Source organism: Hippocampus zosterae, chromosome 17 (genome assembly GCF_025434085.1).
Source record: "Hippocampus zosterae strain Florida chromosome 17, ASM2543408v3, whole genome shotgun sequence".
Taxonomy (NCBI): Eukaryota; Metazoa; Chordata; class Actinopteri; order Syngnathiformes; family Syngnathidae; genus Hippocampus; species Hippocampus zosterae.
The window spans coordinates 7,825,139-7,848,155 of record NC_067467.1 but is presented as its reverse complement, the minus strand read 5'-3'; the positions used below and the strand labels follow the sequence as shown (position 1 = coordinate 7,848,155).

The window sequence follows — 23,017 nt, the reverse complement described above, 5'->3', positions numbered from 1 at the left end:
TGGGCACGGCTTGTAGGGCAGACCCTCTGAAGAAAAAAAAAAACACAACCCTCCCACATACCAGACAGTCAACACAAGGCCGGGCTTGGACGCCCCACCGCCCCCCCATATCAGAACGGTGGCCCAGAACTCGCCTGGCTTTATCGGTGCGGTTACATCATATCCAACTATGAGCGCCCTCCCCTTCCTCCATGCGATAAAGTTTCAAGCCCATGTGCTCCTGTGTCACGTCTGCCAAAATAACTCAGCAGTTTCTAATAAACCGCGGCGGGGGAAGTGGGGTGGAGGACATCACGGCCCACCTGAAACATAATTTTTTTAAAAATACAGGCAAGAATAAACTTTTCAGGTTCAAACGACCGGGAATATGGCCAACACATGGTTGCTTTTCTTTTCACGTGCCGGCCTGCTGTTTTGCTTGGCTTGAGGCCCACCAGGTGTGCTGTGGGAAAGCATGCAGGGCCAGTTAATTGGTCTGGAAATGATCATTTATTTAATATTTGTTCGCCTATCTATGCCAGCGACATGCAATTCAGTTCTCTTAGAATTAGATGGCAGAAGTTACGTGATGACTTCATTTGTTTTGGGATTTTTATTTCTTTTTTTTTTCCCCACTCGTGTAAAATATGTGCCTTGACTAAATCATGGGTTGGGAAGATGGGATGAAGAGGACGGAGGAGGTGATGGAGTGGGAGGGAGACGAGGATGATGGCGTGACTTCACCCCGTGATGATTATTCAGCAGCATTCCTCATTCCTTTGCACGACATTCCTCTTAGCTGCTAACCCCCCCCCCCCCCCCCCACACACACACACACATTTTCCCCTCACAAAGTTAGAATAAAGCCTATTAAGAGGACTGAGTGACTCCAAGAAAGCAGACTTACTTTTCCAACGGGATATTAAAATAAACCTGCTACTTCCATTGTGAAAGATCCACACACCGTACACTCAAAAAAATCATCAGAGTGGATGAGGAGGAAAGAAGAGGAAGCTGGGCTCCTCTTCCTCGACCTTCCCACACGCGTGACCACCATGCGGGTGGGGAATCGTAGCAGCAACTCACCCTTCAAAGCCGGCGGCTCGGGTGATCTCCAGCGGCGGGGAAATAAATCCGATTTCCGCGTTCTCGCTCGGGACTTGTCACATCATCCTGACGAGTTGGACGCAGGGAAACGAACGCTTCTTCTCGGTCGCTTTTTCTCCCCTCCCTCCAGCACCACTAGGCTCCTTCCTTCCTTCCTCCTCCGGCGTCGCCGCAAATCCTTCGCCGGCGCTGCCTCGCGTCGTCAAATCCGGCCACGCTTCTTAACCGCACCGGAGTCCCCGGAGGATGGAACCCGGCCGTCCGCGTCTCAGCTTCCCACCGACGAACACAGCTTTCCCACACTGCTCCATGCATCGACCCCCCCGCCCCCGGTCCCAAGTTTTTCTTGTGCCGGGTTTGAGCGTGTGAGCCCCGCCCTGGGCTCGGAGATCGTCTGTGGGAAGGAGGCGAGGCAGCCAAACGGCGGCAGCCAATCTGCGTGTGAGCGGGGAGGTGCTGCCTTCTCCCCACTCTTCCCTTGCCGGGATCTGCGCCGGTGACTAAGCGACGTCCTCACTCGGAGTGATCGCCACCGAAACTGGCCTCGGTCCAGCTGAGACGTGTGACGAACCGCAACGTTTCTGCATAGAAAAAAAATGTTTAGTGAGAAATGTGTGCTCTTTTTTATGCGAATGTTGAAATACAAACGTTCACAAGGATACGGTTGTGCTGGGGGGGGGGGGGGGATAAGTATTATAAATTATATTTGTGAATGCTAATAGATGAGCATCCATTCTCATGATACGGTTGATTTTTTTTGGGTGAATTCTGAGTCACGGTGATTCGCGCTGACGTCATTGCGTGACAATTATAAGATAAAATAAGATAAAACCTTTATTAGTCTTGTAATGGGGAAATTCCCAATTCACAGCAGCAAAGTTATGAAAGGAAGAAGTAGTAGAACAACAAAATATAGGAGCTGCTGGAAAGGCAGCCACTCTGGCGGCGCCACTTTGAAGTCAAAATAACACAACACAACACACAGGACACACACACTGTTGAAACATTCTTGTGAATACATTTGTGTCATGAAAAATGTACGTAAATACTTAACATGGCGATAGATAATTTCAAGTGTGGTTTATCTTCTTCACAGATTTCAATGACATGTTTTATAAAATCAAGGCTGGCTCCTCTGTCAATGAGTCATCGTTCTCTCTCTTTGGCCTGCTACCAAAAAATGCAGCCTGCCACATAACAATTAAAGATGAACTGGATAAAAGCGGATTGTATCGAGGACAATATTTTGCTTACTTAAATCAATGCTAACTTTTTCGGTGGCTCAAACTAAATAAACGTCCTGTACATATCCCTTGTGAATGGTGATGTGCAATGAAGAATGATCCGATACAACTGAGGCCGATCCAAAATTTACGAACAAATCTGAAGCGATGATGTTCATTATGAAAATTTACTGGTTCATTATATGTAATTTCCTCGGATTTGTCTTTAGAATTGCATTGAGTCTGCTGCTGAATGCTAACAGGACGCCAAAAGGCAGACGAAATGTATCCACCATGCACTCAATGCTGCAGGAAATGTAAATCCCAAGCAGCGATAAAGCGGGCCGTCGTCAACGTGGACAGATGGAGGGGATGAAGATATCAGAGGACACACACACACACGTAAAAATGAGATTTCCATATGTGGACTGACATTATTTCACATTATAGTGGCTTATAGACACATCCTAACTCACGTTCACGTTTCATGCTTTGTCAGGTTTTTTTTCTTTTTAATCTAAAGCCCACAATCACTTATCACTATTCTGCAAAAGGGAACGGAACGGAAGCTTCAGATTGAGCTGTAGCACTCCGCCGTTGCATTTAATGAAAAGACCACGCGCATTCCATCAGAGCTTGAGCGACAGCTCTGCTCCACCTGGGAATATTTTGCCAGATGGGAGATGGATGGTGGGGAAGCGGAAGGCTTCCGACATGTTGACAAGGGTGCAAGGCGGTCGTCCTCGGCTGAGGTTTTTAATACACGAGAGGCTCAGTTTCCTTGGAACTGTCTTCTTATCTGTGTCTCCATTAAGGCACTTGAAGACAGATGTTATAAAGTGCTGTCATATCCTGTAACTACTGAGGGGCAGTCACAGGATAGCAGATTTGGTGAAGGTCGTTTACTTAAACATCAAGCATAATGACACTTGCTTATTATTACCAGACACTATTCTCACAGTGAAAATGTATCCACATTCATTTAATTTGACTGCTCGATTCAGTTAAGATGATTCAGAGAAATTCTCCATCGTGCTGCTGATCAACCACAGGAGTAATTTCATTAGACTTAATACGCACTAGAGGGATGTAAGACGCAGTGACGAGCCTGCTGGGAGTTTCTGATTGATAACGCACGAAGCAGGGAGGAGTAATGAATGGTGACGTGGGTTAAGGCCGGGGTAAAAGCCCCCCATGGCCCGGCCCCTGAAGCCTCATCTATCAATCTCTGATAAATGGGGTTGAGTGGCAGGGTAATGCTTCACTAAAAAGAACACTGTCTTCGTAATTAAGAAAGGTTTCCTCTTTGCTTAGACCAAATGGAGGAATGATTGAATCTTGGAAGAGCACAGAGTGAGTTTCTTGTTTGTTTTTTGTTTTTTGTTTTTGGTTGGGGGGGGCGCCACTGCTGCCCTTAAGAGCAGCTTGCTTCAATGAGCATGCATGTTCACTGCTGCTGAACACTGCAGCAGAAGGTGAACAAAACAACAAACAAAAAAATCAAAGAGGGGACAAAAAAACCTATGGATGCGGGCCTGAGGGGGAAAAAAAAAGTTTTACTAAAAAGTTTGAGATGAACTAGTACAGGGGTCGGCAACACACGGCTCCACAGCCGCATTCAGTTCTTTAGCGACATCTAGTGGCTCCCTGGAGCTGTATAAAAAATGTTTGAAAATGGAAAAAGATTTTGATAGTAGGCTAATACAGCTCAAATAGATATAGATACATGTTGTAGCTCCGAAATTTTTTAAAACGTACACTTTATTTATGCTTTTAACAGTCTCGACAAACACAAGCCACGTCTGCGTCCGACTCCGTGGCTTCTCTTTTCTATATTCTACTCGAGAGGCATTCAAAGACAGTCTCCGAAAAACGAAAATTTATGATGAAAACGAAAAAAAAAAATCAAGCCAAGATATCACAAAATAAATTCTATAGCGGTGTTTGTGAACACACAACAAAGGAATGAATAACAGTCCAGTCTACTACGTACATACAGCATGTGTTTCCTTCATTGTAAGTTTTATAGAAGGCTTTTATTTTTTTACAGCTCCAGACATATTTATTTGTTTTGGGTTTTTTTGTCCTATATGGCTCTTTCAACATTTTGGGCTGCCGACCCCTGAACTAGTACATAGACTTCCAACTCATGAATGTTCTTTGGACTCACTGAAACATCTCGTAGGAAGAGTAGTGGAATGTATTCAAGCTGTAGATGAGGTAGAACTCTATTTTTTCCCCACCAATTTCACTTGCTGAATGTATCAAGGACATGTGTGATTTTTGTGTGCATGTCTTCACTGAATTAATGATTTGACCACAACGAGAGGCAGACCACCTGTGCATCGCACGCCACACCTTCGGAGGCTTGAAAGGGCCGCATGAATCATTAATCTTTACGCCATGAATCATTAAAAGCATCAAGTGCTGAGGAGATACACATGTCCCCTTTCGCTCTCGCAGTAATGAGCTTCACATGTTCCATTGGTGAAGATGAATGCGCCTTGCCAGATATTTTGAAAAGTATCTCTGGCACAGAGATGTTGAGATTATCCAAACAGCAACTAGATTATGATTGTAAAAGCAAAGGGAGGTCAGACTTCACTGGGCGGCCGGCGACAGGCTGCAGGGAGGTGGCTTCGCAAACAGTGGCCTCTCCGCCGTTTCGGCCATCCGACACTTCAACAATCCACTCAATGGATGACGTTGACTGGACACGGTCAGCACATTTCCAGCCGACTGCCAGACGGCTCAAAGCAACAAATTGGTTTATTTGGCACATTTACCAAATAGAAGAGCAAAAGCAATCCTCTATTATGCAAATTTAAATAGTATGATCCTGAAGAAGAGATGTTTATTTATTTTTTGGTCTGTCACAAATGGTTAATCTGCCAGGGAAACCGTAGGGATACAGAGTGCCTGAACCCAAATTGGCGTCGCTCACTTCCTGGGCATGAGTTCTATTTATAACCACTTACTAGGGTCAACTGTTTTTAAATGATGACAAAAGAATAAGACCGGGGAAGGAATACACTTGTTATATTAGAAGAATCTCACAACTCACCCTCATCCAAAAAAAAAAAAAAACAAAACAAAACAAAAAGACAAAAAAAAAAATCACTGAAATCATGAAGATTTCTTTTCTCAATTGACTCACAAATGTACTTATTCGATGTGAAATCTTTGCTGTATGAATGGCAAAAGGCGAATGCACAGGTTTATTGTATATTCGACTGCTTTTAATTGCTCTGCCTGTCTGTACAGATATATGTTAATGCTAAAGCTATCTGCTATGAGAGATCATCAGAGGTGACGTGGAAAATGATCCACTTTTACTCAATTTGTCTGAAAATCAATATTTATTCATGACAAATATACGTTGTTCATCTACCTATGCCAGCGACGTATAATGACAGGGCAATTTAATGTTCTTCCACTAGATGGCAGAAGGTACAATCCACATTCATACAGATACAGTATTAGAACCGCAGAACTGTGACGCAGACGTGATAACCAGTCCTCCAAATTAAACAAATATGAATGAAAGAATGAATGAAAAGTATATTTAGAATGTGTTTAAAGTTTGTATGCAATAATTATTTTCACATTAAACAGCGTCGCGTGTACTGACTAGATTAAATGGTGCGCGAGCTCTTTAAGGGGAAAACTGTTCGTGATACTTCCTGTATTTACTTCCTGGTTAGCCCTCGCTCATTTACATTTCGTTAAACACAATAAAGCGCTTCCCTTTTCCAAAACAATGCATATGAAAATGTCACATTCGTGTTATACATAATGGCAGAGCGTAAGAGAAAGACGCCGTCACGGAATGGTGACCAAAAAGCAAATAAACGCTCACGTGATTGTGAAGAAACGAAACGGAATGAGACGGCGCACAGTGTTTACTTCAATGGTAGTCAAACTACTGACCTGCCAAGGAGGCTGGGAGAGGATTTCTTCACACAACCTTGCGTCGCTTTGGCCAAAGCTTTTCTCGGCAAGGTAACTTCAGTGGCATCTGGTGGCCGGGACCATCGAAACATAAGTTAAGCTACTTTATTCAGCACGCTCATTGTAATTAAGTCGTAACGTAAGCTAAATTGAATTTCAAAGGATTTGTATGCTTTATTGTACACGAAAACATTAACATTTAGTTCAACAACGTGTCTAACAGTGTCGGTTGCGCACAAACGTTTAATTACCATATAATCTACCGGCAATTATATCAACAGCATGAGTCATAATGACAACAAAATGGAAGAAAGATGACAATATCTCACGTGCTGTTATCATCTCTGACACAGCCAATTGTGCACTAAGACAGTTTTTATTACAAATATATGATAATGCATCTATATCAGTCTAAGTTGCGCCAATCATCCTTAAGCGTCAATCAAAAGCAAAAATGTTTTTCTCAAAGAATTTTGGATATATTGTATCGCACAACATGTGCAGGTGTGCCTAATGTGCTGATTATAGAAATCAATATCACTTTTTTTCAGCATCCATTAGGCTTAGAATCCATTACAAAAAAAAGTTTTACATACCGTTATGTGCTACATACTCATTTGCAGGTCCTGGTGCGGCGTTGCGAGGATGGCACTGAGCTGAGAGGCCGCGTTGTGGAGACGGAGGCGTACTTGGGGGGAGAAGACAAGGCGTCACACTCGGCAGGCGGCAAGCGCACAGAGAGAAACACCGCCATGTTCATGAAGCCCGGCACCATTTACGTGTACCCCATCTATGGCATCTACCTCTGCATGAACGTGTCTAGTCAAGGTCATTGTAATCTCAATTGTGTATGATGTACTGCGATCTCTGAAATTCACAGGGGCTCAGGACAGAGCCCTGCTGCTGCGTCGTGAAAATGTGGAAGTAATTGACTATAAATACCATAAATTGTTGCAAAAGACTCCTGTTGTCTAAATGATCTTCAACTCACTTCAGCATGAATGCCTGTCTGATATAAAAATATTGCTCTGGCGCTATATAGTGGTGTTCAACTGGAGTGGAGGAGCTTCATTTTGTCAGGCAATAGCTTTGTCAAATTGAAAAAGAATTTCTAGGCGAATAGACTTTTTTTGTGGGTAACATATGGTCTCGTCTCTCATAGGCGACGGTGCGGCCGTGCTGCTGCGTTCGCTGGAGCCGCTGCAGGGCCATGCCGTCATGAGGCAGCTAAGGGCCGCCAAACGCAAAAACGGAGCCCGGCCTCTCAAGGACAAGGAGTTGTGCAACGGCCCCTCTAAGCTGTGCCAGGCTTTGGATGTCCCGCGCTGCTTTGACCGCCGGGATCTAGCTTCTGACCCGGAGGTGTGGCTGGAGGATGTGGATCCCGCCATGGGAGACGCCCGCCACGATATCGTGGTGGAGGCGCCGCGCATTGGCATCGAGTCCCATGGGGAATGGGCCAAGAAGCCTCTGCGGTTTTACCTCCAAGGGAACGCTTGTGTTAGCGTGCTGGACAAAGCGGCTGAAAGACAAGAAAATGCCCTTTGAAACTATGTAACCATACATAAATGGATAAAAGTATTGAGACACAGACGCTGAATCAATTCAACCGCTCAACTTATTTTTGCTGTCTGGCTGTTTCACGTGCATATTTTACATAAAAAAACATCATGGCCTACCACGTTTCACAAATCGTACTGATCTGTAAATTTACTCACACATTGATTGACATAGTGTGTGAAAAGTGAGCCTGTTTATTGAACACAAATATCCACAATTATTCCTTACACTATACAGCACAGGCATAGCTATATATTATATACAATTATCTGTAGTAAAACAATTTGGGGGTGGGGGGGACTGAGAAATTCAGCGACTGGCATTTCTATTCTACCACCGTGTCATGAACTTCACAGAGCAATCAAGTACCGTACATGCTGTTTATTAGAAGCTAACACTAAATCAATGCAACTCTGCTTACCTTACATGCGAGCAAACGGGTCACCCCAGTGGGGATGTGGATCTCTCGACAAGATAGTGACTCCGACCATTGTTTGAAAATGACTCTGGACCTTCACCCAGCTTCGCCTCCAAGTAGAATAGCAGCGTGGCGGTGGTTGTAATGCAAATAAGTCAAAAGGAATCAATTACGTTGACTTTTCTTAACACAAGACAATTTGGGCAATTGTTGTCCTCAAGAAGACAAAAAGGCGATTGCTGGTTCTCCTCCTCGGTCCAATATCAGTTCTCAAAAAGTAAAATCTGGGCTAGCTACTCCAAATCTTGTATTTTCACTTTCATACACAAGAAAAACAAGATGGAAGTCAACCCATGCCTTGGGCTGAGGTCATTGCCGCCTCGGGTATTTGACGAGCGACTACTGGTTTTCATGAAATCCACAGATGTTTGCACCGCCCTCGCCTCCCTTTCAAAGCGCAAAAACAGCACGTCTTAAGTCCTCAGTAGTCTTCCCACCGTCGGGATGTGTGAGGTGAACGTCTGCAAAGCTCATTACTTGGCGTGTGCCCCCTCTGCAGTCCAAACACATCTGCCGCCCCCATCAATTCCCACTTATCTCAACACTCAAGGCCTCTCTACTATGTGCAAAATAATTTATTATTCAAAACTGGCTCATAAAGAATAAAAAATAAATTGTCTCCATCTTCCCCTCCGTGAGCCGTCACCTTACCGTGGTGGACGGGTTTTGCGTGTCCCAATGATCCTAGGAGCTTAAGTTGTCTGGGGCATTATGCCCCTGGCAGGGTCACCCATGGCAATCAGGTGAGGGACCAGACAAAGCATGGCTCAAAAGATCCCTTATGAAGTGTAAAATAAATGGATTCAAGTTTCCCTTGCCCGGATGTGGGTCACCGGGGCCTCCCTCTGGAGCCAGGCCTGGAGGTGGGACTCGTTGGCGAACGCCTGGTGGCCGGGCCTATACCCATTGGCCAGTCTGGGCTCAGTCTGAAGAGATAACGTGGATCCCCCTTCTCATGGGCTCACCACCCATGGGAGGGGGGAAAGGGGTCGGGCGCAGTGCGAGCTGGGCGGCAACCAAAGGAGGGGACCCTGGCGGTCCGATCCTCGGCTACAGAAGCTAGCTCTAGGGATATGGAATATCTTGCAGGGGAAGGAGCCCGAGCTGGTGTGTGAGGTAGAGAAGTTCAGACTGGATATAGTCGCACTTGCCTCCACACACAGTCTGGGCTCTGGTGAGAAGCTCGGTCATCTGAGAGGGGCTCAGAGTCGATCTGCTTCTCCTTCACATCGAGAGGAGCCAGATGAGGTGGCTCGGGCATCTGATTAGGATGCCTCTTGAACGCCTCCCTGGTGAGGTGTTCCGGGCATGTCCCACCGGGAGGAGACACAGAGGATGACCCAGGACACGCTGGAGAGAATATGTCACCCAGCTAGCCTGGGAACGCCTCGGGATCCCCCGGGAAGAGTTACAAGAAGTGGCTGGGGAGAAGGAAGTCTGGGGTTCCCTGCTAAAGCTGCTGCCCCTGCGACCCGACTCGAAGATGGATGGATGGTCTCCAATCAACCTTTTCTTTCTCTCTTGACACATCGGTTCCCTGCCACGTGGTGTGACTGACAGCATCCAACTGGTGCATGCTACGCTAGGACTACTAGGATGATGAGTACTACTCTACTCTCGGGGAGACTGGAAAATGGAAATGATGGGATCTTCGTGATTGGTCACCACCAGCACGCTGCGGAACTTGTCCAAGAGCGTCTTGAGCTGAGAGCGCCGCATGTTCTCGTTGTACATGATCTCCTCCAAGTGGTGGTGGCCCCGGAAATAGTGCAGCAACCTGCAAGGTTTTTACAATTTGTATGGGGAAATAAAATTGTTTTCTGCACATTTTCTTGAAAAAGATTCATGAATAGGAATTATGATCCGACGTGCACATATTGACACCTAGTGGTGGTCAAGTATCGTTCCCATTTTCCCAAATGAGAAAATTATCAAAATTAATACCCAAGTTCACTAAGTTGACTCCTGTTTTTTTAATGCGAATAAGTTTGCCGTTGGGTGGTTTGTGCACCTGCCCGCATAAAATGTCTGTGCATGTGCCTGACAAAATATATTGTGACAGTAATGAAGACACCAACGAAGAATATTTTCAAAGCTACTGTGACTGCAGTAATATTAGTCGGTTATCATGGAGGATAAAGAAAATATGCCTGCGAGTTGTTATATTGTGTTATTTAATTATGCTATCCGTTAGCCCCATCAATGGCGTTTTGCATTGTGTGTTAGCATGAAGCTAATTCTCTGTGTATCATTGGACAGTCAATTGTATACGCCCTCCCATGTAGAATAATGATAACTGAATTGATATTCCTAAAAATAATATGCGTACCATAAAGAATACAAAAACTGAAACTCCTCGCAATCTTCCCCTCCACTTATTCCCAATCATAAACAGCTTTTTGCTTTTTTTCAGTCTGCGATGAGTCATCAACTCCAAGCGCCGAGATATTGAAGCTATCGTTGTAGCATAAGGTGTCGCCGCGATGAGCGTCAAGTGACCTGGCAAACATGCGAAGATCCTCTTGGTTCTGGGCGGCGGGGATGTTGAGGATGAACTGTCTGTCGTGCTCTGACAGGCTGGCCAGCAGAGTCTCGGTCAGCAAGATTCTTTTGTTGAGGGGAGAGTCGTCGGTGCCGGGGGCCAATTCTGCGCTGGAGTTGTCCATGCTGGGGCTGGTCAGGGTCATGTCATCGCTGCTAGCTGGAAGCAACACATGGGCACACAGTCATTTTTTGCAGGGGTGGGGGGTTACATCATTGAATTTGACAATTTTGTCAAAACTTGTAATATTGTCAATAGAACAAGGAAAACTAAAGATTAGATTTATCTATCTCGATATATAAAAAATACATATACAAAGTCAGACATTCCAGTTCAGTTACCTCATCTCTCTCTCTCGCTCTCCCTCACACACACACACACACACACACCCACACACTGTCATACTTGGGGATCCGAAACTGAGGACGCTCGGGGTGCTGAGGCCGCGCCCACCGGCGACCCGCGCGGCCAGCGACAGGTCGTCGTCCCTGTAAGCGGGCTCGTCCTCGGCTGGCGGCACCATGAGGCACACGAACGTGTGCAGCTGGATGAGCAGGCGGCGCTGCAGCATCCACACCACCATCTGGATCAGCTGAGCCTGCGTGGGCACGCGCACGCGTCAATCTCACCTTCTCAACTCGTATCCAGCCATACGTTCTTTTGCTCGGTCGTGCAGGAGCAATCACAGCTGACTGAGAGCAAGGAAATCTAACATTTTATCTTTGTTATTTTTGGATTATTTTTTAATTGATGTATTATATTTGTGCAATTGGTATCTAGTATCCTATATTGATATTTTTGGTGAATAGCAATTTTTTGTGTATTATTTTTGTGATTATTTTGTTTTTTGGAATGATTTTTGTGTCTGAAACTGTTGGATTTGTTTTGCTAATTTATTTTTATTTTTTCCCACATATTTGTGACAGTGTCAGACGCACCTCCTGCGCGGGAGCTTCCAGGGGGTTCCTGAACTCGGCCAGCGAGACAGGCAGCGAAAACTTCGCCAATGTGGAAGGAAGGTCGTGACCGGGAAACTGCTGCGCAAACTGTTCGGCCTGAGGCGAGAATCTGTCCAGTGAGTGGAGAGAGATGAAATGAGTGGAGGTTACATTTTATTGGAGCGACGAGAGACTCACAGGTAGATGTTGGCGTGAGGCGACAGCATGTAGACGTTGTTCTCACACAGTGGGTAGATGATGATGGCCTTGCCCCAGTAAACCAGGTGGGCTGCAATTTGGAAGATCTGAGAGCAAAGCAACATGTTATCTTGTAACTGTAGTTTCCACAAAAAACAAAAAAAGATTGCTGGGAGTTTACCCAGTAATGAATTTACATGAAACCAAGTTTAATAAATGCACCCATTCGTGCATCATGATTTCACGTTTCAATACTCATTGACGTTGCACTCTTCCGGTGTGCATTCCTCTGCCACCAGGGGGCTGCATAATTAAGGCTATATAAACGTTTCAACAACTAGGTGATAAAAGTAAGCTGCAGTCACTCATTTTTCACAGAGGCTAAAGAATATATGCCCGTGATTTTTATAAATCAGCGACTGAGTGTAGCCTTCACGGGCAAAACTCAAATCTAAAATTGCTAATAATTGTTTTTATATCACCAGTACATTTGCTCACATGAAAAAAAAAAGATGCCAATCTTCTATGGTGTGAACATGAGCTCTAAATAAAAGCCCATCTTCACATTCTCATGACGACCCCCCAAACCCCCCCAAAAAAATGAAGCAGCTGGCCTCTCTGTTTCAATATTTTTGGAGGGGAGTGTAGATTCCGTCCTGTGGACATTTGGCGTCAAACCCAGTTTCGTCTGGATCACATTTGGGATGGCGCATCTGACAGCAATTTAAATGAACGGCACTTTTTCAAGCATTGGCAGAGATCTGCAGTCTCAAGAGTTTCTGTTTTCTCATTTTTTTCCTCCCCATTTGTGCTTGGTTCAAATCAAACATAAGAAATACGAAAACTAGGACTATGACCGCATTTGCTGACAGGAAGCAGCAGCCTCACCTGAAGCAGGGCGAGGTCAGTGTCCTGAGCCAGCTGCTGCAGATTCTTCACCGCCGAGCACGTCTTGATGAGGCGCATCATGGCGGGCGAGCAGTCCACGGGAAGTTGGCCCAGCAGTGCCTTCTCGCTTTCCAGCAGCAGCAGTGCGTGATAGGGCCTGGACGACAGCGCCCGTCAAGGTAATTAAGGTCTGGAAAAATCGCATTCTCAGGCTGTGCAAACAGCCAATGAAAAAAAAACCCAAAATAAAACACGTCTTGACAGAGGCAATGATTCAGACTACCAACAGGGGGCAGGAGAAGGCAGTCAACAAATCTTGTCCTCACATGACCCCACTTGCTATCAACTAAGAACACACATTACCTATTAAAGCCACACGCAGAACCTAAAGAGGTCACTCAGCACACAAAAGCATGAAACAGAACATTATAAATAATAAGTATATGAATTATTACTGTTAAAAGGGCAGTGTAGACAACATAAGGTACACCTGCACAATTTATGATTCGATCATGGAATAGCACTGTTATGATTCGTCGGGAATTGATTTTCTAAAAATGGTGGCTAATTAATTAACTAAATTTTTTTTGTATGATATTTTTGTTGTCGAATTACTGTATTGTAGAATGTGTAGATTATATTTTGACTTAAATTGTGTGTGTGTTTTTTTTTTAAATACTTGTGAAGTATGTGCGCATTTGTAATTATTTTTGGACTAATGTTTTTGAGTATTTTAAAAAATATATATTTTTATATTTTATTGTACATTATGTAAAAATTATGTAATTTTCCTCCAAAGTGTGCATCTGTCATAATATCCTGTTGGTTTCTTTCTATTTTTTACTCGCTACATATTTTGGCAAATGTTTGTTCAAAAATTTTGTGCACTTTTCACCTATTTTCTTTTTTTCCCCATCCTAGACAAAATGTTAGTTTATTTCCAAAATGTGTGCATGAATGCAAAATCCTATAATTTTATGCTACTATTTTACAATTTTTCTTGGTATAATATTTGGCTTTTTCTAGGCAACCTTTATGTCTCCTTTCCATCCATTTAATTTATTCATATTATAGTTTTTGTCCCCATATCATCACCTTCCTAAAATAACAACCCATGTATTTTTTTTCAATAAAACAAGAAAAACTGAACCAAATACGGACTACATTAAAAATGCAGAATTTCGTTTGAGATGTAGAATTTAAATTATTTGTTGAGCTAAGGATGTAGCCGACTTTGTCCAGAATCCTGAGTTGTTTAAGGCAATTATTTATTTTTTTGGGGGAGGTCAAAATATCACTCAGGCCATTTTTTAAGGTTGGAGTGACGATATTTAAGAAACCCTGAATTTGTGCATCTGTAGTAAAATACTTATAAATATTATTTTGCTCTTTGTTCAAATATGTTTGCCCCTTTCCTCTTATTTTTAATTGATTTCCTATTATATTTATTTTTGAGTCTTGCTTTATTTTTTTACGAAACTTTTATTTTGCCCCCTGTATTATTGCCCCTTTATTTCTTCTCTTAAACAATATCATGACAATCTGTGAAGTCACCGTTGCTCTCTACGAGGGTGACATGAAGTGTCTCAACTCTTCATACTGCGTGACACGGAAGGACCGAATGGTGCACAATAAAAATCGGTCGTACCTGATGGCCTTCAGGCTGCGTTCCAAGGCCTCGGGGGGGATATAGTTGCCGCCAATGCGGTGGATCTTGTGCGGGAGGCAGAAGCTCACCTCTAGCCAGTTATTGATGTGCAGCCGCACCACGCCCGTCGTGCACAGACTGAAGTCACACACGGTTAGAATAAAATTATGGGAAGCAATAAATGATGCCGTGTCTATGCACAAACCTGTCATATGCCTCCTTTAGGTCCTTGGCCAGCTTACATTTGGGCAGAATTTGTCGAAATGGTGACTGTGGGCTCACTAAGAACAAAAAGAGCAAAAGTGACACAGCAAATTATTATGATTTGATGTATTTATTTTCCTCACTGTCGGTGACGGTGGTGATCTCGTCCTGCACGGCCAGCATGAGCTTGGCCTCCCTGGTAAGGTACTGGCAGCGGCGCTCCTCATGCTGCAGCGCAATGGCGATGCGGCGGGACAAGTTTTGCATGCAGCTGATGACTGAGGGGTCAGCATTGGCCTGGCCAAATAGAATAAACAGTTGCACGACAACACACAGGCAACCTTACACGTGGCTTGTTCACTAATATTCATGTGTTTGCCATCTAATATTAGAGTATTTTTAATGTTGAATATTTTTTACAATTTTATTTTGCTTTTTTTTAATGTTTATGCATGTTGTCTGAATATTTTTTACTTTCTTGCATATATTTTGAAATTTCATCCATTTGTCTCATATTTTTTCTATTTATTTTAGTTTATAATATTTGTTTTTAATCAGTTTTGTTCTTTATATTTGTGCAATTGTTATGTAACATGTTTGCATTTTTCCCACTAATAGTTTTTTATTTCATTTTTCTAACATTTTTGTATATGTGATCATGTGCGCATTATCGTCCTTGCACTATTTCTTTAATAATAATAATAATACATTTTATTTATAAGCGCCTTTCAAGACACCCAAGGACACTTTACAATAACAAAAAACACAAAACAAGGTTTCGCAAGCTAAAATGACCAATGTTTATGTAAAATAACCATAACAATACTTCTAGCAGTTCACCGGCGTTAGTATCTAGTTCAAGCTAAACAATACAAAAATAAAACTAAGTTCCGAGTTGCCGGGCAGATATCGTCACGCAAAACATGACTCAGCCTCTTTCAGGCCCCCCTCGACTGGTGCATATCTGATGGGTCGCGCCACCATGACTCAGCAAGGGCTGCAACAAGATCAAACGCGCAAAATTGAGCCCCCTCCACCCCCCTAAACCCCCCTCTGCTCTCACAGATAGTGAAGACTGGAGAAATTATCACTGGTAAACACAGCCCTCCCTCAACCCCTCCCTTCTTTTGTGTACCACCCACAGGCAGAATCATTACAAACTTGGATAATAAGATCTGAAATTCACATTAATTTATTTATTTTACCTCGTCGAGATATGTGCAATTTCTTGAGGGGGTTGGGGGGGCGGATATTGTTATAACTTTGGCAACATCGGGGGGGTGAAAATATTGAAAATAGCTTGCAATCTCGCAGTCGTGTATTTAAGACGTTGTATATAGCAATCCCAAAAATTGGGGGAATGGGGGGGGATTGTGCCGGTGTTCCTAATGAAGTGTCTGGTGAGCATGTCCTGTACATGCAAGATTTTTCCTAACCCTCAGAGCAAACACCACATTGAAGAGGATCATGGTGGGCATCTCCCTCTTTGGCGAAGGATCTGTTTTGGACACCTGCAATGAAAAATTGAAAAATATAATTGACGGTTAAATATATATATGGCACATTTAAGAAATAAATTAAAAAAGAAATAAAAATGGGACGGAACGTCTAAATGTTCAGCAAAATACCCTGTGCTCTAAAAAAATCTCTAAATTCTTATTTTGATTGTTTTTACAAGAAAGGAGAAAAAGTTCAAAACAAAAAATATGAAGATTAGACTTTTATAATGGTATGTATCATCATTTCTCGGTCATGTCAAGATTTACAGCCATTTAGAAAAAGACATTTCAACAAAGTTAAGAGTTTGAGGGGTTTTTTTTAAAGATTGTAACACTAATATTTTCCCTTTGAGTGAAAGTGAATATCTGCTCCAAATATCGGTTTTCAACCTTGACTACTAACTGGTACAGTTGTTGGCCATGAAAAAAAAACATGTCTCTCTCTACAACAGTAAATAAGACAGCTAAAATGGTTGTTTAAAAAAAAGAAATCATCGAGGTGGAAACAAATGACCGGCAAAGAGCTGAGGAGGTGAACTGCTGGCCAACCTGAATGATGGGCGGATGCTGCAGCAGAGTCGGGTGGCCCACGAAGCGAACGTCGTCGATCTTCAGTTCAAACTTCTTACCGCACATGTCCGACTTGGTGGCCAGGATTGTTGCCAGGATACTGTCGGAAAACCTAAGAGACGGAAAAGGCCAGGCTTATACCTGAGAGGTTTTTTGTTTGTTTGTTTTTTTAACATCAATAGCCACACATTTTGAGAGAGATTTTCAGGCCGAGAAATTTTCTGGAGCGTTTTTGATTCCATCCACTTCCTGTGATTTGTATAAAGACAGAAATAACAATTTTGTATGTGTGTGTGTGTGTGGGTACACATTCTGCTGAAGATTCATGCGACAGGGAATTCATGCTGCAATGAAAGACTTTGTAGAAGAAAAAAAAACTACATACTTTTCACGATTGGTAAGAAGGGGGTGGGGGGGGGGGTTGAATTTAATTGGAGTTTGCAGCCAATGTCAATGGATGCAACATGCTGCAGGTTGATTGATTGCGCTTTAATCCGTTTTCCATTAAATATATGACAACACAGAACAGCAAATGAACACACCTTTCACCGAGGGGAATGGACACAAGAACGTTGGCACGCGTTACAAAAGAAGAAGAATTAATAAGAAATCAAATCGATCAGTCGCACTAAATAAATAAACACAAGCAGAGACAGCGAGTGATGGCAGAAAAAAGAAAAGGTGCCTCTCGGAGGATTCCAGAGTCTTACCCCGCTACCAACTGTTCGTCAGTTAATGAAGATGACTCTCTGAAATGGGAATGGGGCCATAAACAAAACAAAAAGAAGAACCAAGCAAACAAAAAATAGGAAGATGCAACGTGTGCTATTTTTACTTCGCTTAACCAGTCTCATATGATTGACTCTAGCGCTGCTTTGTTTTTAGGTATACTGAAAGGGATCAAATGGGGGGGGGGAATTATATGTTCAAAGGAGTAGGAAGAAGTAAAAATAAATAAATAATAATAATCTAGTCCTACCCATTATGTATTACTATATAATTAGATATATTTTTTAATGTCAATCATAAAAGAAAAGGAAAACATCTGCATATGAACAAATGCTTTTACCCTTTTACGTACTATAATTCTCTATTTTTAAAACTTTTTTATATAGGGACTATATACATACACACTCTAGCACATTTATAAGTCGATTTTCTCTTGTATTCATAATGGATATTGCATTACATTACTACATTTACAAACCCAATTCTGACTTATTACTATATTTCATAAATGCATAAAATGTATCAACTTAATTCTGATTTATATATATATATTTTTTTTTTTTGGGGGGGGGGGGGACTATTCTCTTGAATTTGTTTTGGAACTCAGCAAGCGAGTCACTCATTTTCAGGTCAGTTTCAAAATCATTCCACCGATTAACACCTATTACAGATGCACTCCTTTGCTTGATGTTTGTTCTTGTTTTGGATTTTTTTTAAAGATGTTGGTGCCCCTTAAATCATAGTAACGTTATCGAATTTTGCAAAGCTTCAAGATATTTTGGCAGAGCAGGTTATTGTGTGCTTTGTACATTAATTGGGCTATTTGTGAAGTCAACCAGGTCATAAAATTTCATAGGGTTTAGTTTGATAAATAGTGGATTTGTGGGTTCCGTATATTTTGATCTATTAATAATTCGGATTCCTTTTTTTTTCCAGAATCAGAATCATCTTTATTGGCCAAGTATGTAGAACGCACAAGGAATTTGTCTGCGGTATAACACGTTGCATTAGTATCATCATAAACAAGGACATGACAAATAGGTTTGTTTTAAAACAGAACTGAGAACTGGTTCCCAGCCAATTGCAGGGCAACATAGACAAACAATCATTCACACTCACAATCAGCTTTAGGGACAATTTAGTGCTCCATTCACGTACCATGCATGTTTCTGGAATGTGGGGGGAAAAGAGTATTCTAAGGCGAACGTGCAAACCAGCTGTCCACTCTCGCAAGTACCGATACCTTGAAATAGGGCATTAGCACAATATCGGCACCTGGTATAGGTGCTCACTCATCCCTACTTTTAACATTGAGTAAGAGAGTACCTTGAATCTCCATCGTGATCTTCAACTTCTGCCGTTGTATTCTGGGCATAGTGATTCCGCTGTTTTGCTTGTGGGGGAGAAGATACGGCTTAAATATTGAAGCCATAATTTGACATACACTGCTCTCAATAGTTAGGGATATTCCGACTTTTTTAGGTGAAACTTCATAATGAACGCCGAATGCACTATAACGCACTATATATAACGACCTCAACCTTTGAATGCACATGTCCAACTGTTGAGCGTTTCAGTTCATTTGTCACTACTTGCTAAATGGCAACATTCACAACACAGTGCTACTTATGCCCAGAGTGTCCTGAAATTTCACCCAAAAGTCAAATATAATCGAACTAGTTGCAACGTGTGTATATAAACATGGTTTAACCAAACATTGGGTGTTTCTTGAGGATGCAGCCAGTGTGATGCTAACGTATACCTGCGTGGGACGACGCACACTCGGCGGTTCGCTGGAAAGGGTAGCGGAAAAGCAGCTTGTTCCCGCGGCTACCGGAGCTCACTAAGATGACACTTATGGGGCTGGTCTTGTGTCCGCATCGGGGCTCCCTGTATAAGCTGATTCTCGGCTGCGAGACCGCCGGTTTTCGTTGGTCATCTGCGGATCCGCCGCCGCCGGACGGGTTGAGCATCATAATAGCATGCTAGATCGCTCGCATGGTGGCCACACAATCGATACAAAATGAAAACGCTATTCGTTGCAAGGTTAACTCTTAACGATGCTCACTAAACGCTGCTTGAGAATAGTTTTCTCAAACGTATTCACATCGGGTCCAATTTTCACGTTGCCTCAACTTCTGCAACTCAAACCGATTGTTTTGTGTCAATTTAAAAGTGTCCGACTGGAAACAAGAAACAGTATTAATGCACATGCGCTAATTCATTTCCAAATCGACGGGACAAAGATGTAACAGTTTTTCAATTTTATATTTTTCAGTCAAATAAAACAGTATACATACGTCTCACACTAAATCCTCAACGATACTTACGTTACACTGTTTTTAAATGTATTTTCTGTAATGTTAAGCGGGGTAATTTAATGGGTTTTGTACAACTCAGTTAACAAATGCAAATTACAATAAAAATATAATCACGTTTTGCATTTGTAAACAGAGAACAGTAAACAGTCGTGTGCTTCAAACAAAGCGTGTGACGGAAAAGTGGTTAGGACTGCACGACTGCTCGTGTTATATGTTATATGTTGTGTTTATTATTTTTACTTTGTTAACTGTTTTGTTAAGCACTTTGTTACAGCTGCCGCTGTTGTGAAAGCGCTATATAAATCAGCATGTATTGTATTGTATTGTGTCTCCCAGTGACGTCATACGCTCCGGAAACGCCCGCGGCCGCCATGTAAAACTTGAAATATATTTTTAAAAAATAATAAACTTGATAGCCTACATCAAAAATAATGAATTGATCTCAATTGTTTGGCTTTCAGCACTACATACCACAAAAGAGACACAGTTCACCAGCACCAGACGAGACTGGACATTTGAGATTAATGCTTTCAAAACCCCGCAGAATGTATTTCACGCTTCAGCAACGTCACTCAGTGTGCGGCGGGTCTGAAGATGGTGCACGCATTTGTGAAAAGACTCCAAACAAAACATGACACATTCATCATTGCTTTTGATAATTTATTATATTTGGGCCCAACAGAAAGACATAATTGAATACAATCATGTTGGCCTTGTTGTGGATCATGCTGTTTATCGGTACTTCTCAGCAATGGCGAGAGTCAGGGCCGCCAGGAATTTGTCCACGCACACGTGGACCTCCGGGGTGAAATCCACCGGGAATTGCGTGGCCATCACCACAAGGATGCAGTGAGTCAGAAGCTGGGTATGGAAAAGACAATACATTTCAGAGAGTAAACGTATTGATTAGCTTGGTTGGGAAAAAAAAATGTAAGTGCAGCACTGTACAAAAATAAATAGATTAAGCATATTGAGTACATTGGTCTAATTGATTTGGAAAAAAAGAGCAAAAAAAAAAGTTTCCTGCTTGTCTTATCCTATTCTGATTCAATTTCCTTCAAGTTGGACTTTTAAGAACAACGGCTAGCAAATGTCATTGGTGAATCACGAAACGTGTTAAATCCTCAATTGCTTATTCTAGTAACGATATGGTCAATCTTTAATATGGTTCAGTGAGAAACAGTCAGAGCGTTGAGGGATCACGGCCTGACTTCGGCTATCTGCAACCTTGAAAAGGCTAAGTGACATAAAACGGATGGCGATCTAATATTCAATCTATTTGGATGATATCAAATGACCCTATTTCAAGATGGCAGCCTGATTTGGCCAAACCAAATAAAATATGTGTGTGAAGAGTGCGCCCACCTTGAAGTTGGCGGGATCCACCCTCAAGGTGAAGGCGTGCAGCTCGCTGAGGGTCAACAGGCCACCGGTTAGGTCGTCCATTTTGTCGATGGCATCGCTGATGGCAGCCATGATGATCTTGCCGTGCTTCTTGACCGGAGCGGAGTTGAGGCTCAAGTCCTTCCAGTGGGAAAAGTAGGTCTTGGTCTGGGGGTAGACGTAGAGCAGCCTGCAGAGGTGGACAAAGCCGACGTCAAAGGAAACGAAGTGTGATGCGCTTGTCGTCTTGGTCGGCGGCGTATTTACCTGGATAGAGCTTCACTCCCAATCATGTCTGCCTTTCCAGAAATCCGAGTCCAGAAGGCCTTGACTGTGGCTTTGTCCTTGCGGGTGAGACTCATCTTGGTGCTTCTGCAGAAAGTTTGAATCTGAGGATGAAACTGAACCTTTATATGTAGAGTGGCAAAGAGGGCACGGGCACACCCCAGATATGATGTGTGCCTGCTGGATGCCATCCAAACGGTGGAGGCGATGCAGAACACACCCACAGCAACATAAAAAAATAAAGAAATTAACCCCCCCCCTTCGGATGCGATTGTGTGTGATATCAAGATGTGGAACAGTCATCATCACGTCTGCCTTACATTTCTGAGGATCTGACCGTCAACTCTGGTCTTACTGATGGGCCTTTGCAACTGATGATCACGACACGGTCGTCGTTTGCAACTGTCAAGCTGATGTTGATGATGAACGAAGCACGCAGCAAAAGGATGACATCCAAAGTATCGTTCATTCGAGGGATTCTTTTCAAAATACGGACAGAATTTGGCGCTCGTGTTGAAGAATGTGGGTTGAAATTGTACTTGGTTCATTCTACGGTCCAAAACATTGACGTCAATGCAGTGGGTTTAGTATGCAAACACTTGGCAGAAACACGCAGCGGTCTTATCAGCTCATATGCACGGCACTTAAAAAAAAAAGACAGCGCATCTGATAAGCAGTATATACCCTCCTCGCGGGGACGCAAAAACACGTTAAACTTTTTTATGCACCAATTAATCCAACAAGAAGCGATTCAAATGCTTTTATTAAGTAGAAGTATTAATTCATGGGAATTTCTTTTCAAATTTGGCTTCTGGCCAACAACAGAAACGGTCCTAATATTTTCTCCCTTGTAAGTTCAGATAACCTAAGTAGTCAAAACGGCCCTCGAAGGGCAAAATAATTGTTACTGCTCATTAAAATGCACAAATGCATCATAAGGCCTTGGAGGAGAGTTTTTTTTCCAAGATCACTTTATTATCCTCATGCCATTTTAACATAAGCACCAACTGTTCCCCTGTCACGTTGAGCCCGAGGCGATGAGAAATCGCCTCGTGCACAACAGAAAAAACGAGGTGGATCCCCGGAGAAGCAGACAACGAAAAGATCTTGTGAGAACAAAGGGGTTTTAATAAAGAACAAAAGGAGCCCGAACAGGGAAAACGGTAACAGAAAACGCTGGTCAAATAAGGACCAGGGAAAAATAAGGAAGACAACCGAAAACGCTCGCGAAACGATAAAGGGCGAGGAACTACCGAGATGACAATATGATCACAATAAGAAGTACGCAAAGATTGAGGCCGTAAGGCAATAGGGCAGCGAGAAATTGTCAAACGACGAGAATAGCAAATAGAGCGCAATGGCACGGTAAGGAATTCTCCGGCAGTGAGGTGACTGCCGGAGTCGCCTAATAAAGGCAGGTAATCAGCCCGAAATAACGGGCAGGTGTGCCGAACAGGCGGAGGGAAAAACCCGCCACCTGCTGGCGAGCACGCGACGTGACACCCCCAAAATAC

General features: G+C 42.9%; 5 protein-coding genes across 7 annotated transcripts in view; 1 reads left to right on the top strand and 4 right to left on the bottom strand.

Moving 5' to 3' along the window:
- rhbdf1a (rhomboid 5 homolog 1a (Drosophila)) overlaps positions 1-1,215 on the bottom strand; it is a 29,937-nt gene extending 28,722 nt beyond the window's left edge. For all 3 annotated transcript variants that reach the window (XM_052048873.1, XM_052048874.1, XM_052048875.1), the window contains exon 1: positions 1,066-1,215. The gene's annotated coding sequence lies outside the window, so the exon portion shown is untranslated. The remainder of the gene's footprint in view (positions 1-1,065) is intronic.
- stat5a (signal transducer and activator of transcription 5a) overlaps positions 1-23,017 on the bottom strand; it is a 139,587-nt gene that overhangs the window by 9,783 nt on the left and 106,787 nt on the right. The gene's annotated exons all lie outside the window — the stretch shown is intronic.
- Positions 5,986-7,853, top strand: mpg (N-methylpurine DNA glycosylase). The gene is made up of 3 exons (XM_052048892.1): positions 5,986-6,311; positions 6,884-7,088; positions 7,423-7,853. The coding sequence occupies exons 1-3, from the start codon at positions 6,105-6,107 to the stop codon at positions 7,806-7,808; spliced, it is 798 nt and encodes a 265-aa protein (XP_051904852.1). The 5' UTR covers positions 5,986-6,104; the 3' UTR covers positions 7,809-7,853.
- On the bottom strand, positions 9,820-19,696 carry nprl3 (NPR3-like, GATOR1 complex subunit). Its single transcript, XM_052048885.1, has 14 exons — positions 19,277-19,696; positions 18,841-18,907; positions 17,496-17,534; positions 16,765-16,897; positions 16,153-16,227; positions 14,860-15,013; positions 14,718-14,793; positions 14,513-14,650; positions 12,865-13,021; positions 11,977-12,083; positions 11,779-11,908; positions 11,246-11,438; positions 10,798-10,999; positions 9,820-10,075 (listed from the first exon to the last, which is right to left on the bottom strand). Exons 1-14 carry the CDS (start codon positions 19,488-19,490, stop codon positions 9,910-9,912), a joined length of 1,851 nt encoding a protein of 616 aa, XP_051904845.1. The 5' UTR covers positions 19,491-19,696; the 3' UTR covers positions 9,820-9,909.
- Positions 20,482-21,661, bottom strand: LOC127589656 (hemoglobin subunit alpha-1-like). The gene is made up of 3 exons (XM_052048895.1): positions 21,486-21,661; positions 21,201-21,408; positions 20,482-20,696 (listed from the first exon to the last, which is right to left on the bottom strand). Exons 1-3 carry the CDS (start codon positions 21,578-21,580, stop codon positions 20,568-20,570), a joined length of 432 nt encoding a protein of 143 aa, XP_051904855.1. The 5' UTR covers positions 21,581-21,661; the 3' UTR covers positions 20,482-20,567.

Coding starts and splice junctions, on each gene's coding strand:
- mpg (XM_052048892.1), top strand. CDS start 6,105: ATGGCAGAGCGTAAGAGAAAGACGCCGTCACGGAATGGTGACCAAAAA. Junction 6,312..6,883: donor CCAAAGCTTTTCTCGGCAAG/GTAACTTCAGTG, acceptor ACTCATTTGCAG/GTCCTGGTGCGGCGTTGCGA. Junction 7,089..7,422: donor CATGAACGTGTCTAGTCAAG/GTCATTGTAATC, acceptor CGTCTCTCATAG/GCGACGGTGCGGCCGTGCTG.
- LOC127589656 (XM_052048895.1), bottom strand. CDS start 21,580: ATGAGTCTCACCCGCAAGGACAAAGCCACAGTCAAGGCCTTCTGGACT. Junction 21,409..21,485: donor GGGAGTGAAGCTCTATCCAG/GTAAATACGCCG, acceptor CCACCTCTGCAG/GCTGCTCTACGTCTACCCCC. Junction 20,697..21,200: donor TGGATCCCGCCAACTTCAAG/GTGGGCGCACTC, acceptor TTCCATACCCAG/CTTCTGACTCACTGCATCCT.
- nprl3 (XM_052048885.1), bottom strand. CDS start 19,490: ATGATGCTCAACCCGTCCGGCGGCGGCGGATCCGCAGATGACCAACGA. Junction 14,651..14,717: donor CTAAAGGAGGCATATGACAG/GTTTGTGCATAG, acceptor GTGTGACTTCAG/TCTGTGCACGACGGGCGTGG. Junction 11,909..11,976: donor CCTCACGCCAACATCTACCT/GTGAGTCTCTCG, acceptor CTCACTGGACAG/ATTCTCGCCTCAGGCCGAAC.